We start from the raw sequence: 17,560 nt of genomic DNA, 5'->3' as shown, positions 1-17,560 counted from the left end.
GTTTATTTATTTAGTGTGGGGGGGGACAGCTCAGCCCACCAGGGGGCAGGGCTGGCTGGCATGTGGTGGTGGGGGATTGAACCGTAGTCCCTGTGCTTTCCTGAGCTTGTTCTAAGTAGGTGCTTTAGACCACTAAGCCATCTCACCTGCCCCTCGCCTGTAGATTTCTACTTACAATGTGTTTTTGGAGGGATCTTATTAGGTTTTATTAGTAAGAACACTATTATCTATATTCTGTGACTCATTGAGTAGTTGTATAGTACCTGACAAAGTAGCAAGTAAGGAGATATTTTGAAGACATCAACATTGCCCAGAAGCTGCTTTATACTTGACACAGTGTTAAAAAGCCTAAGGGCTGGCCAAATAGCTCAGTGGATTAAAGCACTTGCAAGCTGGTGCAGCAGCTGGGGATTTGATCCCTGGGCCTGCTGTGCCGGCCCTGCTCCCAGGGGGTGCTGAGACAGCAATTGAGACTGGGTGTAGTGACGCCCACCTGTAATCCCAGTTCTTGGGAGGCTGAAAGCAGGTGAATCCCTATGAATCTGATCTACATAGTGAGACCCTGAGAATCCTGTAGACTCTTCAAAAAAAAAAAGAATATAGGGGGACCTGAACCATTTGGTATAGGTCTTGAGTCACATTTGATATCCTCTGAATATTAGTTCTCTCTCTGTCCTACCCTTCCCTCCCCTCTTTTCTCTTCCTCTCCTTTTTCCTCCCCTTCCCTCTCCTCCTTTTTCCTCCCCTTTTGCCCCCTCCCTTTCTTGCCCCTCCTCTCCTTTACCTGTCCTCCCCTGCTTCTCTACCCCTCCTCTCTCTTTTTATTTTGATGCCGGGAATCAAACTCAGGACTTTGTGCTTGACAGGCATAGTCTTCTATTAATAACCATTGTTTTTCTTTAAAAGTTGATTCTTGGTTTTCGTCTAAAATTTCAATAACCTTCATTAAGTATATTCAGTTCAGATGTGAGTTGATAAAACTTCATTTAAGGTGGAACAATAAATCAGTATGTTTTGTACTTACAGTGGGATCATGAAACCTGGCCTCAATGCCATTCTGGGACCTCCAGGTTCAGGCAAATCTGTGTGAGTATAACTGAGAATATAAGTTGGCTTTTTTGCTATATCGTTGCAGTGTGATTTAAAAAAAAAAATTACCTTTACACAAGCAGGTGTTGGTTGAGCATTTGTTATGCATCTAGGCTCATCCTAGATGTTGTGAAAACATGCATTCAGGCCAGATTGTAGTTTTGTTTTGAGGACAAGGTAGTATAGTCTTATTTGGTTAGGTTTGCTAATCGAATGTGGAAAAGTGATTGGGCTATAAAAACCAGAATTATAACTGGAATAGAGAGGGGGAACAAGGAGATAATTTTAAAAGGAGAGAGCTGGAACAGAAGTTCTAAGTGAAGGTATGAGATTAAAATAAAGAAGCACACTGCCTTGGTCGGGCTTTTCAAAGTTAGACACCAAGAGGGATCATTTGGGATGTCTGTATAGGATAAGCCAATGCTTTGCTTTTATGGCTCTAGGCTTTCTTGCAGCACACAATGAAAAGGTATGTGAGGGTTTTAAAAAATATACATGTGCATCTATATGTATTACCTTTCTGGACAAGTTTATTTTCTCATGAGCTGAGAAGCTAAAATATACCTTCTTTGTTGTAGGGAAAAAGACTCCATGACGTATATGTTTTTTGTAGGTTGTTAGATGTCTTAGCTGCAAGGAAAAATCCACATGGCTTATCTGGAGATATTCTGATAAATGGAGAAGCACATCCTTCCAATTTCAAATGTTATTCAGGCTATGTGGCACAAGTGTCTGTGAGTTTTTATTTCCTCTGTTTCTATGTGAGCATCTGCCTTGGCATATGATTTAGTGTGCTTCTAGCTTTTTATATAACATGCTCATAGACCACTCTTTACAATACCTTTTGATAATCTTCCATTAGATTGAAGGTGGAATTAATTGGAAAGGCAAAGATCTGGAATATGATCCGTGTAAGGCAGTCGAATCAATCTAGCTGGTTTATCATTGTCAAAAAGGATCTGCTGCTATCCTTATTCACGTTTTTGTTTCCTATAAGATGTCTTTTGGCAAATCCTTGTACAAAAGAGACTGCAATAGTTTGTTAATATTCATCACAATTACCTCTATGTGCAAGTGTGAGGTGAAAAATGATTCCACCAGATTTTCACCTTTCTGTAGTGTATGTAGTTTCTATAATACTTAAAATTGGAAAATCACAATTAGCTAAAGCTTTACTTTGGTTATATTATTTCCTTTGGCTAAATTGCATATTCTAGATCATAGAAAAGATTTTGCCTATGTCATTAAAATATCATTTTGCTCTAAGGATGACGTCATGAAGGGCACACTGACGGTGAGAGAAAACTTACAATTTTCAGCAGCTCTTCGAATTCGTACAACTGTGACAAATCAAGAAAAAAATGAGAAAATTAATAGGATCATTGAAGAATTAGGTCTGGATAAAGTGGCAGATTCCAAGGTACTGTAAATAAAACTGGTAGAATCACAGCCAGGTGATGAGACTTCCCTTTTATGAATCAACTGATCCTAATCCAAAAATTTCTATAATGTGTGTGTTCAAAGTGGTGGCTCCTTGTAATGAAGAGAAAAGTTACTAGTTACATAATAAGGAAGGATAAATTAAACTGGAAAAAGTTTGACAATGATTGAATCTTGGAGATGATGTGAAACTTGGCTTCATCAAACCCTTGCCATGTGATCCTCCTTCATCTTCATAGTTCAGGTCCTAGGGCTGGGGAGATAGCTCAGTAGAATAAGCACCTGCCTGGCAAGCACAGGGTCCTGAGTTCAGTTCCCAGTATCCCCAAAGAAAAAAATGATCATAGTTCAGGTTCTGACTTCTTTGATATGTTTGCACTAATTTTTCTCTTCTTGTTAGCAGTCTGTCTGTCTTTCTGCCTGTCTCTAGCGAACCTTGTTCTGTTGCTTTTGGGAAGTTTATTTCTGGAGTTGATATCCAAAGATTCTTGCTTTATACATTTCTCCTTGTGTCATTTGGCATCCAAAATTTTATTCAGAGGAAAGTAGACTTAGAATTTGTGTAATGTCATTGCTTGAAATAATTATTTATTTTTATACTTTTTAATGATATTGTAAACAATAGAAATTCAAAGAAAATAGTCTGATTACCATAGTGATAATATTGTAAGAAATTGGTATAAAAGTATCATTATTAAGATTGTTCACCTTGCTTTCTCAGTTCTTCACATCTTAACCAGAATGACCTTCACTTTTTTATTGAAGTATTTTTAAAAAACATAATATTTTACCCCCTGACCACTTATTATGCATGTATAAAAATACCAGTACCATTATCAACCAACCAAAAGAACAGTATCTTCATATTGTCAGCTGTATTAAGACAATATTTATTCATATTTCTCAGAGTGTTTCCAAATGTCCTTATAGTTCAGTAGCTAATAGAAGATTAGCAAGGCCACAGGTAGCATTAGTTATTCTTTTTGGAGACTTTTTTTTGAGGGGAGCATGGTTGACACAAGGTTTCTCTTGTAACCATAGTTGAACTCATTATGTAGCCCAGCCTGGCCTCAAACTTGCCATTGTGCCTTAGCCTCCCAAGTGTTAGAATTACAGCTGTGGGCTACCATGCCTGGCCTTTTTGGAATCAGTTACAGAATTGTTTCCCACTTCCAACCTCCCTTAAGCCTTTCTTTTCCCCTTGCCATGTACAATAACATTGACTAGTTGAAAAGAGTCAGTTGCCCTGCTATACATCCATTTTCTGCATTTAGCTGCAAGTGTAAATCAGAAGTTCTGTGACAGACTGGGTGTAGTGGTGTGCAAGTGTAATCTCAGCTCTTGGGAGACTGTAAATAGGTGGATCACTACAAGTTCAATTTAGTAGTGAGACCCTGAACACCCTGTAGACCCTTTGCTAAAATACAAGAAGAGGAGGAGGAGCAGGAAGAGGAGCAGGAGGAGGAGGAGGAGGAAGAGGAGGAGGAGTTGAAGTTCTGTGATGAGTTTGTGTATAGGCAGTGTCTGTCAAAAGTGCTATGGAAATTGAAAAGGCTACAGACAGTGCAATTTCCTGACTCAGAGTCAACTCTAATCATGTAATTCCAGTTGGAGACTTTTATAGCTGAGACAGTGGGGAGGTTGTGCTGATAGATGAGTAATAAATTACTCTATTTTCCCTTTTCCTGATGGGTTGACTGTTTGTGGTACTAAGGATTGAACCCAGAGATTTTGTACTGAGCTATGTCCCCAATTTCCCCCTTTTTAACTTTTGAGACCAAGTCTTGCTAAGTTGCCCAGGTGGTGCTTAAACTTGTTATCATTTCAGTTTAGCTTCTTTTTATCATTTTTACTGTGATTTTATGTGTCAAACTGAATCTTTGTGTTCTAGGTGTTTTTGTTTTTGTTTATATTTTGCTTTCTTTTGTCAAGACAAGGCCTCGAAGTCATGGCAAACCTCCTGCTTCAAGTGCTGGAATTAAAAGCATGCACCACTGTATCCTGCTCAATATCTTCTATTTTAAAAATAAGTATTTGACTCAGGCACGTACGGACGTGTTAAACAAATGGACTTCAAATTAGGTCTTAGCCACTTAGCAGCTCTGACATGAGGCATAGTTTACTCATCTGGTAAAGCAGAAATCACTTCCTTCTCCTAGGTATCCCCTTATTTTAGTTGAGAATAAAGAGAATAATAAGATAAATGTGTAGGGCTGGAACAGAATTATACACCACATGCTAGTGGCTGTGGCCATTCCTGTTGACAATGTTTTATTTTAGGTTGGCTTTGAATTTATCCATGGTCTGTCTGGAGCAGAAAGAAAAAAGACCAGCATTGGAATGGAGCTGATCAATGATCCTTCCATCTTGTTCCTGGATGAGCCCACTAATGGTTTAGACTCAAGCACAGCACATGCTGTTTTTGTACTTTTGAAAAGGTAACAGCTGTGAGAACATTTTTCTTTCACTTATTTAATGTCTGATCACTTCTGTGTACTTGTTGTTCTTGGTACAGGGGACTGTTTTAACTTTTGAGACCAAGTCTTGCTAATGGAATAACAGAATTTCTCCTTCTATTGGAGGCAGAAAGCCAATTAGAAAAGAAAATGGTAGTAGTGAGGGCAGATTGAAATAATAGGAAAGTCAGGGAAAACCTTAAGCCTGTGACAGAAAAGATGAGAAGGAGTGACATCTGAGGTTGGATTTGACAGAGAAAGTGTTAATTGGAAGAGGAGCAGCGAGGTAACCCAAGCTGACCAGGCCTGTCATGTCCAGGATACCAATGAGGCTGGAGGGACAGAACCCAGTGACTAAGCAGAGTGGAATTTGGTGAAGATATTGTTGTAACTATATAACACAGAGTGGTTTAAATAACAGAAATTAACATTCTTCCAGCACTGGATGTGGGAAGTCTGAGATCAAGGTGTCCTCATGGTGGTTTCTTCTGAGTGCTCTGTCCTGACTTCTTGATGGCTACTTTTTTTCCATTGGTATGTTCTATCCATGACCTAATCTCTTAGAAGAATACCAGTCTGACTAGGATCCTCTCAGTGAACTTGTATAGTCTTAATTATCTCTTTGAATACTCTGCTTCCAACTGTAACCCTATCCTGAGGTACTGAGCATCAGAACATAAGCACATGAAGGTCTGGGGAGGACACAGTTCAACCCATCACAGGTAGAATAGGATGGGGGTTGGGATTATTTTGTTGACAGATTATATAGACCTGGTAGGCCACTGTAAAAAGTATGGCTTTTACTGTAATTAGAAGACTTGGAAGGCTTTTTGAGAGCTCAGGAGTGGCAGCTGCAGAGAGTTACAAATTTGGGCAGGGGTGAGTATGAGTAGGCCAGTATGGAGGCTGAGGAAGTGTGATGGTTCCTTGACTATGATGGTCATGGTGAGGTGCTGAGAAGTAGATGTGTTGTGGGTCTGTCCAAAGGCAGAGCCAACATGATCAGTTCAGAAATTGGCCTTGAGATGGATGATTTAAGGAATGATTTCTAGAGCCTGGACTGAACACATGCAATAATGAAGTAAAAGTAATAGTATTTCATCAAGAAAGAAGACTGATAGGAGCTTTTATAGTAAAATTTTTCAAAAATTAAGTTTTCCCTTTTTTTTTCTTTTGATTTTATTTTTATATCAGGGATTGAACTCAGGACCTTGTGCTTCCCAGGCAGGCGCTTATGCCACTGAGCTATTTCCCCAGCCCAAGTTTTGTCTATTTTTGAAAAAAAAATTAAAGATTAAAAATAATTTGAAATCTCCAAGAATAAGACAAAGAAAATCCCACCCCACTCATCTAGATTCCCAAGCTGTTCCTTTCTACTTCATTTGCTGCCTCTAACTTTCTGCTTCCATTTCATAGGTTTTGCCACATTTGATCACCCCAAGTGTCCCAAGAAAGCAGGACATCCCCCCATCCCAGCCTCCCAGCAAAGAGCTCAGCATTCAGGGCTTTGCTACCAGTCTGTAGGTTCCACTCAGTAGTCAGCAGCTTCCTTGCTGCCTGATTCCTGAGGCCTGAGGATCCTCTGAAAACACACCTTTTCTGTGTCCTTTATATGAGGTTGGCTAGAGGTTGATCACTTTTATTTATTCTTTCAAAGAACCACAGTTCATGAATAGTTTGTATTGTTTTCTTCATCCTCATTGAATTTATTTTTGCTCTGATCTTTATAACTTCCTGCATTCTTTGGGCTTTGGACTTGACTTGCTTTTCTTTTTGTAGGAGTTTGAGGTGCAGTATGAAATTGTTTGTTTGGGCTTATTTTTCCTGATGTTAGGATTTATCACTATAAATTTCCTTCTTAAGACAGAAATTCATTGCATCCCACAGGTTCCAATAAGTTATATCTGCATTTTCATTTGATTGAAAATATTGTTTAATTTTTCTTTAATTTTACCCATGATCTATTGATTGTTAAGGAGGGTGTTATTTAGTTTTCTTGTGTTTGTAGAGTTTTTGCTGTTGCTTTTGTCAATAATTTTCAATTCCATTTGCACTATGGTCAGAGAATATGCGTGGCATAGTGTCAATTTCTTTGCATTTCCTTCAGCATGCTCTGTGTTCTTGGGCATAATCTATTTTTGAGAACGTGGCTTGTGCACCTGAGAAAAATGTATATTCTGATGCTGTTGGGTGAAATACTCTGTAAAAGTCTACTAAGTCAATTTCTTCACAAGTTTCGTTCAGTTCTTTTATTTGAGTGCTTGTATTTTGCATGGTTGATGTATCTCTTTGTGTCAGTGGGCTGTTAAAAAGTCCCACAGTAAAATTATGTTATTGCTTATTAGGTTTTTCATGTCTTTTGAAATTTGTCTTCTATAGTTGAGTGCTCTTACATTGGGTTCATATGTATTTATAATTGCTATTCCTTCTTTTTTTGATTTTCTGTCATATGGAACATTGTTTTTCATCCTTTGATGTTCAGTTTATTAATTTCCTTTTCAGTTAAATGTGTTTTTTGTGTGCAGCTGATTGGTTGGATTTTGTTTCTTTAGCCACTCTGCCAATCTGCTTCTTTTGATTAGTGAATTGAGATCATTTACATTGATAGTTGTAACTGATATGTACTGGCTTATCTTTGTCATGTTGTTTTCCTATTGTAGGATCCCTACTTTTGCCTTTGCTTAATTATTTGCTCTGCTTGGCAGTTCTCTACTCTTGTTTTTGAAGTCGTTGTTGTCATTGTCTCTTTCCAAGATACCTGTTAGTACTCTTTGTAGGTTTAGTTCGGTTGTCATTAATTTCTTCAGTTGTTCTTTGTCATGGAAGTATCTAATCTCTCAATTAAATTTGATAGTTTTGCAGGGTGCATCAATCTGGATTGGTAGTTGTTTTCTTTCAGGATCTGAAATGTATTGCTCTAAGTTCTTGTTGATTTGATGGTCTGTTTTGAAAAATTTGCTGTGATTGTGATGGGCTTTCCGTTATAGGTAATCTATTTTCTTCTAACAACTTTTAATATTTTATTCTTTTGCTCAGTTTGTGGGAGCTTGATTATTATGTATCTGGTTGAAGATTAATTTTAATTCTGGCTAGCTGGAGCAGAGTTTTCTGTATATGAGATTCTTTTAACATGCTTGGGAAATTTTCTGCTACTACTTCTGCAAACACTTTTCATGTCTTTTGTGTTAATGACAGCTGTTCTGTTGATACCTATTAGTCTTATATTATTTTTCTCTGTATCATCTTGCAGCTGTTTTATTATTATTTCCTGGTGTTTCATTTAAAAGAGATCTTTCCTTTAGTGTTTACTAGCTACTGTGCTATCTTAAGTGTCTGATATTCAATCTTCTGTTTCATTCAAGTGATTTTGCCAGCTTTCAATGGAATTCTTAATGTCCTCGATATCAGTTTGAATCTGTTTCATGCCTTCTAGTTCTTTCTTTAATTGGTCATTTATTATTTCCTTCATTTTCCTATTCCATTCTCTTTTTGTATCTATGTCTTTCTGAGATGTATTGAGCAATTCTTTCATGATTGCTGTTATTTTTTTTCTCTACCAGAGATTTTTTTTTCTGATCTGATTCCCTCCATGGCCTGATGAAGTTGTTTCTTTACTTTAGTTGCTATCATCTCAGAAACTTCATGTGTGTGACCTTAAAAGTTCCTCTATAACCTTGTCCCAGTGGACTTGTTTCGGGTGGGCTGGAGCTCTGAGATTGTGTTTTGTTCATTCCCTTTGCTGTTTAAAAATTATTAATTAATTTAATTAATTTGGTACAGGGTCTTACTGTGCAACTAAGGCCATAGTGATCCTCCTGTCTCAGCCTCCATAGCCCTTACAGGCATGCACCATGGGCTTACAGGCATGCACCATGATGACCAGCTTTGGGGTTCGCATGGCATGCCCCGTGTTGTGGGGCAAGCACAGCATGAAATGCAAGAGATTGAACTGAGGACCTTATGCTTGCTGGCAGGTATTTAGACTGCTGAGCTATCTCCTCTTTCTTTTTCATGTTTTGAAGCCCACAATGTCCTCCCTCACTCTGTAGCGATGGTAGGTGGTCAGCTGTGGGTCAGCAAAGGCTCTCAGGAGAGTGGCAGGGCAGGATAGGCTCATCAAAGTTCTCATTGTGTGGGGTTCAATGTGCCTTCCACCTCATTGAGGGGAAAGAGGCAGGGCACAGTTCCAGAAGGATCCAATGATGATGATTGCAGGCCAACATTCTATAAGGCTCTCTTGATGGTGTGTTGGCACAGGGTAGGGCTCCCCAAGGCTTCTGCAGGTCCCTGTGTTGGTTAGGTTTCCTTGGAGGCCTTCAGGGCAAGAAAGGGTGACTGAGCTCAGCAGAACTCTGAACTCTGTTGGGAAGGCTGAGTGGGCAGGGTTAGGGCTGCTGAATCTCCTTGGCAGTCTTCAGGGTGCAAATGGGCTAACAGGCTCAACAGAACTGGCAGGACCTTTAGTAACAGTTTTTTGTGTTTTTTGTGGTTTTTTTTGGGGTTTTTTTTTGGAACTGAGGATTGAACTCAGGCCCTTGTGCTTGCCAGGGAAGCACTTATTCCACTGAGCCAACTCCCCAGCCCCATTTTAGTAGCAGTTTAACAGTGATTTTGCCCTTTTTCTTTTTTCTACCCAGTTGTAATAACTCCCATGACAGGTAATTTTGTACTGTTTCTCCCATGGAATTAGGTCTGAGATCAAATCCTGGCCTTTCCTCTTATTAACTATTAGCCTGTGGCTATTTGCTTGACCCTTTAAGTTTTATTGTTAAAATGAAAAAAATAACAATGTTGGAACTGCCTTATAACAACATTGTCAATATTGAAATGTGGCTACCTCTAAAGCATTTCACGAAGACATAGCACTTTGTGGTGTTAACTGTATTATCAGGACAGCAGAATGAAAATTATTTGAAAGAACCAGAGACATAGTGGTTAATGAGAATTTGGCGTATGATCATTGTTGAATATTTAGTCTATAATTACTTCTTAGACTTTAGCATTTAGAAATTGCCTGAGTGTAAATTTATAATAGCAACTTCTTCTACCTTCACATTGTAATATAATGGCTGATGAGACTTCAATAACCTGAATTTTCACCTGTATTTTCTTTAAAAAATTTTTTAATTCATTTCAATGAGAAAAAATAGCAATGAAACAGTTTCAAAAGAAGTTAATAGGACAGTTACAATAATTAATACATTGCATATTATTGTCTTCATAGTAGTTATTCAGAGGACAAGATGCAGACATGATATCTTATCTAAACAATATTAGTACAAACCTTTCTTCTCATTTCACTTGCATTTTCAGTAAATCTTCCAGTGGCTTCTGCAGAATTAATGTACATATGTCAAAAAGCCTTAGTTTTAAACATAAAAGCACAGAATTTAGCTTCCCTGAGCAAGAAGTTGATTATATGAGACCAGCTGAGAAATTTGTTAGTGTTAATCAAGTTGGAAGTGCAAGATTTTGATGTGTAATATTTTTCTGTTTTCCATCCTTTAACCTAGGATGTCTAAGCAAGGAAGAACAATCATCTTCTCCATTCATCAGCCTCAGGACTGCATTTTCAGGATGTTTGATAGTCTCACATTACTGGCCTCCAGAAAACTGGTGTTCCATGGTCCTGCAAATGAGGCTATACAGTTCTTTGCATCAGCAGGTATGGCTGACCTTCTTCAGCAGATTCTTCACTGATGGAGTCCCGGAAGAGAGTGGGCCATCAGGAGTGTTGTTTGATACTTTGGGTTCCAGCACTTTGAAACATTTGCAATCCAAAGACAAAAATAAAATGATCATTTCAATAGACACAAAAAAGCATTTGATAAAATCAATAATGATAAAGTCAGTGATGACAAAGTCATTCATCATAAAATCCTTTTTGAAAATTGGAATAGAAGTTCTTTATTTTAATCTGATAAAAGGCATCTATGACAAACGAACAGCTGACATCATACTAAATAGATCAAAAACTGAAAGCTTTCATTCTAAAAATGAGGAATAAGAAAAGATCACCACTATCACCTCTCTTATTCAATATAATTCTGGAAACATTGGGCCAGAGCAATTAGACAAGAGAAAGAAATAAAAGCAATAATAATAGGAAAGAAAGGAATTAAATTATCATTATTTGCATATGACATAATACTCTACATAGAAGACCTCAAAAGCTCCAACAAAATTTATTTATCCATCAAATTTAAATAACCAAATTCAGTAATGTAGCTGGATATTAAGTCAACAATCAAAAATCAATAACATTCTTATAAACAAACAACAAATTTACAGAGAGAGAAATTAGGGAAAGCACACCTTTCATAATAGCATCTTAAAAAATGAATGATATAACAAAGGATTTAAAATGTCTGTAGAGTGAAAATTACAGTGTATTAAAAAGAGAGATTGAGGAGAATATCAGCAAATAGAAACATATCCATGGATAGGAAGAAACAACTTAGTGAAAATGATGGTATCCCAAAACTTTTATACAGATTTAGTGTAATTCCAATCAAAATGCCATTGGCATACCTCACAGAATTAGAGAAAACACTCCTAAAATTCACTTGGAACTAGAAGAGATCTAGAATAGCAAATGCAGTTCTGAACAACAATGGGATGTCTAAGTCAAAGCATGTCCAATCCCTGACCTGAAATTATACTAAAAAATTATTGTGATAAAATCAGTGTGGTCTTGGCAAAACAAAAGAAAACAAACCAAAACACCCTAGGTCAGAGGAATAGACTAGAAGATGCAGATGCAATTAGGAACACACTAAACCACCTTATCTGTAACAAAGGAGTCAAACATATTCACTGGAGGAAAGATAGTCTCATTAACAATTGGTGCTGGAAAAGCTTTCCACATGCCAAAGACTAAAACTTGATCTATGTCTGTCACCATGCACTAAACTGAAGCCAAAATGTATCAAAGGCCTAAATATTAAAAAAGAAACACTAAATATACTAGAAGAGAAAATAGATAGAAATCTTGAAGACATAGGTATAGGTACAGAATTCGTGAACAAAATCCAGACTGCAAGAGAAGTACAACAAAGAATCAGTAAATGGGATTTCACCTTATTAAAATGTTTTTGAGCAACAAAAGAAATCACCAACAAAGTGAAAAGACAATGTATGGGGTGGAAAAAAGTATAGTCAGTTATCCTTCAGACAAAGGATTTCTATCCAGAATATATAAAGAATTTTAAAAAGTCAAGACTCCAAAATTCTAAGACTCAATCCAAAAATAGGCCTCTGAAATGAATACACACATCTCAGATAAACAAATACAAATGTCAAATAAATATATGTCCAAAATCACTGGTCATTTAAGAAATACAAATTAAAATAACACAGAGATTCCATTTCATTGCAGAAAGAGTGACTGTCTTCAAAAAAACAACTGATAAATGCTGGAGGGGTTGTGGGAAAAAAGGAACCATTCTCCACTTTTGGTGGAATTGTGCTGCTATAAACATTTGTGTAGAGCAAAGTTTGGAATAGCAAAATCTGGAAAAAACCCAAATACCCATCAACCAAGGAAAGGATAAGCAGTGTGTATGTGTGTGTGTGTGTGTGTGTGTGTGTGTGTGTGTATGTGTGTGTGTGTGTCTTTGTGTGTGTTTTAATACATTACATTACTCAGCATAAAGGATAAATTTGAGACTTTTACAGGTAAATGGATGGAACTCAAGACTGTACTTCTAACTGAAATAAACCAGACCCACGTGTGTAAGCATTGTATTATCTCCCTAGTGTGAGAATTTGAAAGGGTAAACAAGATTCAAAATGTACACTGGATATTATGAATAAGGATGAAACTGATAAAAGAAAAAGAAAAACTGTGATGGAAAAAGGGAAAAGAAAGGAAAGTAAAGGAAAAATATATGCTTACACAGACAGTTAAAGTAGTTATACAGCTGGTTTCTCTTGGTTCATTAAGGAGAAAGTTTTATGTTGGTAGCTTTCTGGACAATATTTCATGCCTATATCTTGTCCTTTGAACAATTTGTGAATATAACAATATACAATGCATTGATTATTGTTGTTACTCTCTTCCTAGCCTCTTTTGAAGCTGAGTTTTATTGCTACTTCTTGCTTTTTAACCTTTATATATATTCTTTCTTTTAAAAGGGGAATACAGAATAGTAGTATAAAAGAAAAACTAGAAATGATACAGAACTTCCCTAAACAAAATGATATGAATTTGACACTGTTTGTTGTATTGCATGGTGGTGTCTTCCAATTACCAGATATATGTATGCAAAGTTGGAAAAAGAAAGAAACAAAGGCAATAAGAAATTAAGAAGAGAGAAAAATGAAAATAAAAATGCAGGAAAGAAGCATTAACTACTTCTTTCTATAGACCAGAAGAAATCCACAGTACAATTTCCAAACCATCCTCCTTACATACACAAATATATCTCTTTCCCCAACTCCCTCTCCTGTGCTTTTTTCTGTTTATAATAAGATATTTAAAAAATCTTTAGTCAGTTTGGTACCAAATTTTGTCATTTTGCATCATTTGCTTGTTGCTTAGATCTCTTTCTATTTCCTGTATGTCTCAGAATCCTGGGCTTGTGTCTATTGTGCTCTGCTGGTGTGGTGATCTTTGCCTGACAGTTCAGTAACTAACATGTTCCAACCAGTTATTCTGTCCAGTGAATGTCTTTGGAAAGCCCCAGAATCATTGTCTTGTTGACAACATAACAGATGGTGGTTAACATTTTTCCCTAGTATGTGATCTTGCCCTGCCTTCATGAGGGCTCATGGAGGTGCTACTTCATTTTCTAATAACATTAGATTGTAGACCTAGACCAGGATTGAGTGTGAATGGCCTATTAGTTTGAATTTGAATTTCCCTATTTTGAGGTTGTGTGGCTCTTTCCCTTTCAGATTGAGTTATGTGGTACTTTTAATGCTTCAGGTAATCTAGAGATAACTTAAAAACATTCTAGATCTTTCTCACCAAAATCACTACAACTACAGTTGTTATTCACTAGTTGTTTTATCTCTATGATTTAAAAATAATGGAGTGTGTATGAGTCTGAGGAGTGCAGGGAAGATTAACTTCAGTCAGACTTCAAGCCAAGTTCATAAGGCATTGCTAGAAGTTGTTGAGATCAGAGTTCAGGTGTGCTATGCTGATCATGTTGTCTCTAGAATGTTGCTTTGGGGATTTGAAATTATGGCAGCATGACAAATGATAGCTTTTATGGCAGCATGACAAATGATAGCTTTTTTCTTCTTAATTATCAGAATATTCTGTTGTATTTTATGAAACAATAAAATAAAATTTCAGAAGAAAATAATAACACAAACTAGCCTGGTAGGTGCAAACCTATAATCCCAGTACTCGGGCAACTGAGATAGTAGGATCATTAAGAATTTGAGGTTAGCCTGGGCTACATAGTGAGTTTGAGGCCACCATGAATTACATAAGTAGACCTTGTCTCTAAAAACAAGAGAGATGGGGAAGGGTGGGGAAGGGAGGGAGAGAAAGAAAGAGAGAGAATAACAAATATACTGTGTATCATCTTCAGAATACAAGATACTGGCCAAAAGATTCTTACATAGAAGAAACAGATATTAGCACAAAGCTTTCTTTTAAGAGATCTAAGAGAAGCCAGTAGTATTCAAGCATGTTTTTTGTATTAAACATTGCTGGCCATGTTGTAGTTGCTTAGATCATGGCTATCAGCATATAGAGTCAGTCAAAGTAAAAATTCTACACATTAACTTGTATTTTCAAAAGAGTGATTGAGATTTTCAGTACAATTACTTTATCTATCCTTTATATATACTTACATGTTTTTCCTCTACCTTATTTCTTATCTTTTCTTTTTTCTCTCCTCTTTGTTATTTAATGCTTAAGTTATTTAATCCTTTCATTATTTTGTGTTTTACCATATCAGTTATACCTTTCAGGTTTTATTTCTTCTTTTGGGTTCTTACAGTAGGGAGACAATATGATATTTACACTTGTGGGTCTGGTTTATTTTACTTATGAGTATAGCCTCTATTTGCATCCACTTACCCATGAAAGCTTCTAGTTTGTCTTTCTTTATAGCAGAGTAATACTCCATTTTATAAAATACTGCATCTTTTTCATCCATTTGTTGGGTGATGGGCATTTTAGTTGCTTCCAAGATTTGGCTATGACAAATTGTACTTCTATAAACATGGGTGCACATATATCATTGTGGTATGATGTTTTCACTTGTTCTGGAAAAATTCCCAGAAGGGGAATAGCTGGATTGAATGGTATTTCTAGTGCTACTTTTTTGAGGAGTCTCTACACTGATTTCCATAGTGGTTGTACCAGTTTACATTCCCTCTAGCAGTGGAGAAAGGTTCCTTTTCCCCCACAGCCTCTCCAGCTTTTATTATTAGGCAATGTCTTTATGATACCCTTCTTGTAGGGTGAGGTCATATCTCATTGCTGTTTCAGTTTGCATTTCTCAAATTGCCAGTGATGTGGAGCATTTTTTCATGTATTTATTTGACTGTTATGTTTGTTCCTCTGAGAAATGTGTATTCATCTCCGATGCTTATTTTCGAATTGAGTGTTTAAATTTTGGGCCCCGAACTTTTTTAGTTCTTTATATATACTGGATAGAAGACCTTTGTCTGAGTGATTATTGGTTAATTTTTTTCCCAAATTTGTGAGTTGTCTTTTTACTCTGTTGGCAATTTCTTCTGATGTGAAGAAACTTCTCAATAAAAGGAGGTCTTAGTTGTGGATTCTTTGAATTATTTCTCATGCAGTTTGATTTTTGTTCATGAAATGTTTGCCAACCCTTATGTCTTCAAGATTTCTGCCTACTTTCTCTTCCAGGAGATTTAGTCTTTTTAGTTGAATGTTTAGATCTTTAATCCATTTTGACTTTAGTTTAGTGCATGGTGATAGACCTGGCTGTAGCTTTAATTTTTGACATGTGGAAAGCCAGTTTTTCCAGCACCATTTGTTAAAGAGGCTATCTTACTTCTTGTGAACATGTTTGGGTGTTTGTCAAAGACACGATAGCTGAATGTGTTTGTAGTTGTATCTGCATCTTCTAATCTATTCCATTGATCCTCAGGTCTGTTTTTCTTTTCTTTTTTCTTTTTCTTTTTTTGCCAGTACCATGCTGATTTTATTATAGTAGCATTGTAGTATAATTTTAAGTCAGGGATTGTAATGCCTCTTGCCTTGCCTTTGTTGTCCAATATTGCTTTTGCTATTCTTGGTTTTTCTGGTTCCAAATAAATTTTAGGAATGTTTTCTCTAGCTCTGTGAGGTATATTGGTGGTATATTGATAGGGATTGCATTAAAACTGTACAACAATTTTGTTAGTATGTTCATCTTCATAATGTTGATTCTTCCTATCCAGGAGCAAGGAATATCTTTCCATTTTGTGAAGTCCTTTTCTTTTTTTTTTTCTGGCAGAACCTGGGATTGAACTGAAGCCGTTGTGTTTGCCAGGGAAGCGCTTATTCTACTGAGCCAACTACCTGGCTCCTGAAATCCTTTTGATTTTTTTTTTTCAGAGTATTGTAATTTTCATTGTATAGATCTTTTACTCAGTTAGATTAATTTCTAGGTTTTCTTTTTTTGTTTCTTTTTGCAATCGTGATGGGTATTGTTTTTCTAATGTCTCTCTCACTCAGTGTATTTGTTATGTATGTAGAGGAATGCTATTGATTTTTGGTTATTGACTTTGTAACCTGCTATGCTACAAGATTTTTTTATTAATTCTAGGAGCTTCTTGGTGAAGTTTTTAGGTCTTCCAAGTGGAGTATCATGTCCTCTGCAAATGATGATAGTTTAACTTCTTCTTTACCTGTTTTTACTCCTTTTATTTCTCTCTCGTCTAATGGCTCTAGATAATGATTCCAGAATTACATGATATAGGAGTGGTGATACAGGATATACTTGTTTTGTACCTGATTTAAGAGTAAAGGATTTCAGTTTTTCCCCAGTTAGAATTATGCTTACTATTGTATTGTCATATATGACTTTTATTCAATTGAAGTAGATACTCTCTATTCCAATTTTTTGTAGGGCTTTGATCATGAATGAGTGTTGGACTTTGCCAAAAGCCTTTTTCTTCATCAATTGAGATGATCATGTGGTTTTTGGTTTTGGCTTTATTGATACAGTGTATTATGTTTATAGATTTGCATGTTTCACCTTTCTTGCATCCCTGGGATGAAACCTGCCTGGTCATGGTTTACAATCTTTTTGATCATTTGCTGTTTTGTATATGGTAGGATTTTATTGAGGATTTTTGCATCTATATTATGAAGAAGATTGGTCTATAGTTCTCTTTTTGGTTGAATCTTTCTCTGGCTTTGGTGTCAGTATAATACTTGCTTCCAGGAATCATTTTGGAAGTATTACTTTCTTTTCAATTTCGTTGAAGAGTTTGAACAGGATTTAAATTAAATCTTCTCTAAATTTCTTGTAGAATTCAGCTGTGAATCCATCAGGACCTGAGATTTTCTTTGTTGCTAAATTTTTTTTTATAACATTTTCAATTTCATTGTCTGATATTGGGCTATTCAGTTGTTTTATATTTTCTTTTCTTTT

General features: G+C 36.4%; 1 protein-coding gene across 1 annotated transcript in view; it reads left to right on the top strand.

Moving 5' to 3' along the window:
- LOC101584716 (ATP-binding cassette sub-family G member 2-like) overlaps nucleotides 1-17,560 on the top strand; it is a 99,184-nt gene that overhangs the window by 20,817 nt on the left and 60,807 nt on the right. Inside the window, exons 3-7 of the mRNA XM_023700607.1 lie at nucleotides 1,024-1,086; nucleotides 1,703-1,823; nucleotides 2,357-2,509; nucleotides 4,810-4,967; nucleotides 10,499-10,650. Coding sequence (XP_023556375.1) covers nucleotides 1,024-1,086; nucleotides 1,703-1,823; nucleotides 2,357-2,509; nucleotides 4,810-4,967; nucleotides 10,499-10,650 — 647 coding nt within the window. The remainder of the gene's footprint in view (nucleotides 1-1,023; nucleotides 1,087-1,702; nucleotides 1,824-2,356; nucleotides 2,510-4,809; nucleotides 4,968-10,498; nucleotides 10,651-17,560) is intronic.

The sequence above is a fragment of the Octodon degus genome, unplaced genomic scaffold (genome assembly GCF_000260255.1).
Source record: "Octodon degus isolate 3935 unplaced genomic scaffold, OctDeg1.0 scaffold00125, whole genome shotgun sequence".
Classification (NCBI taxonomy): domain Eukaryota; kingdom Metazoa; phylum Chordata; class Mammalia; order Rodentia; family Octodontidae; genus Octodon; species Octodon degus.
The sequence above is the reverse complement of the archived record's forward strand: the minus strand, read 5'-3'. Positions and strand labels throughout refer to the sequence as shown.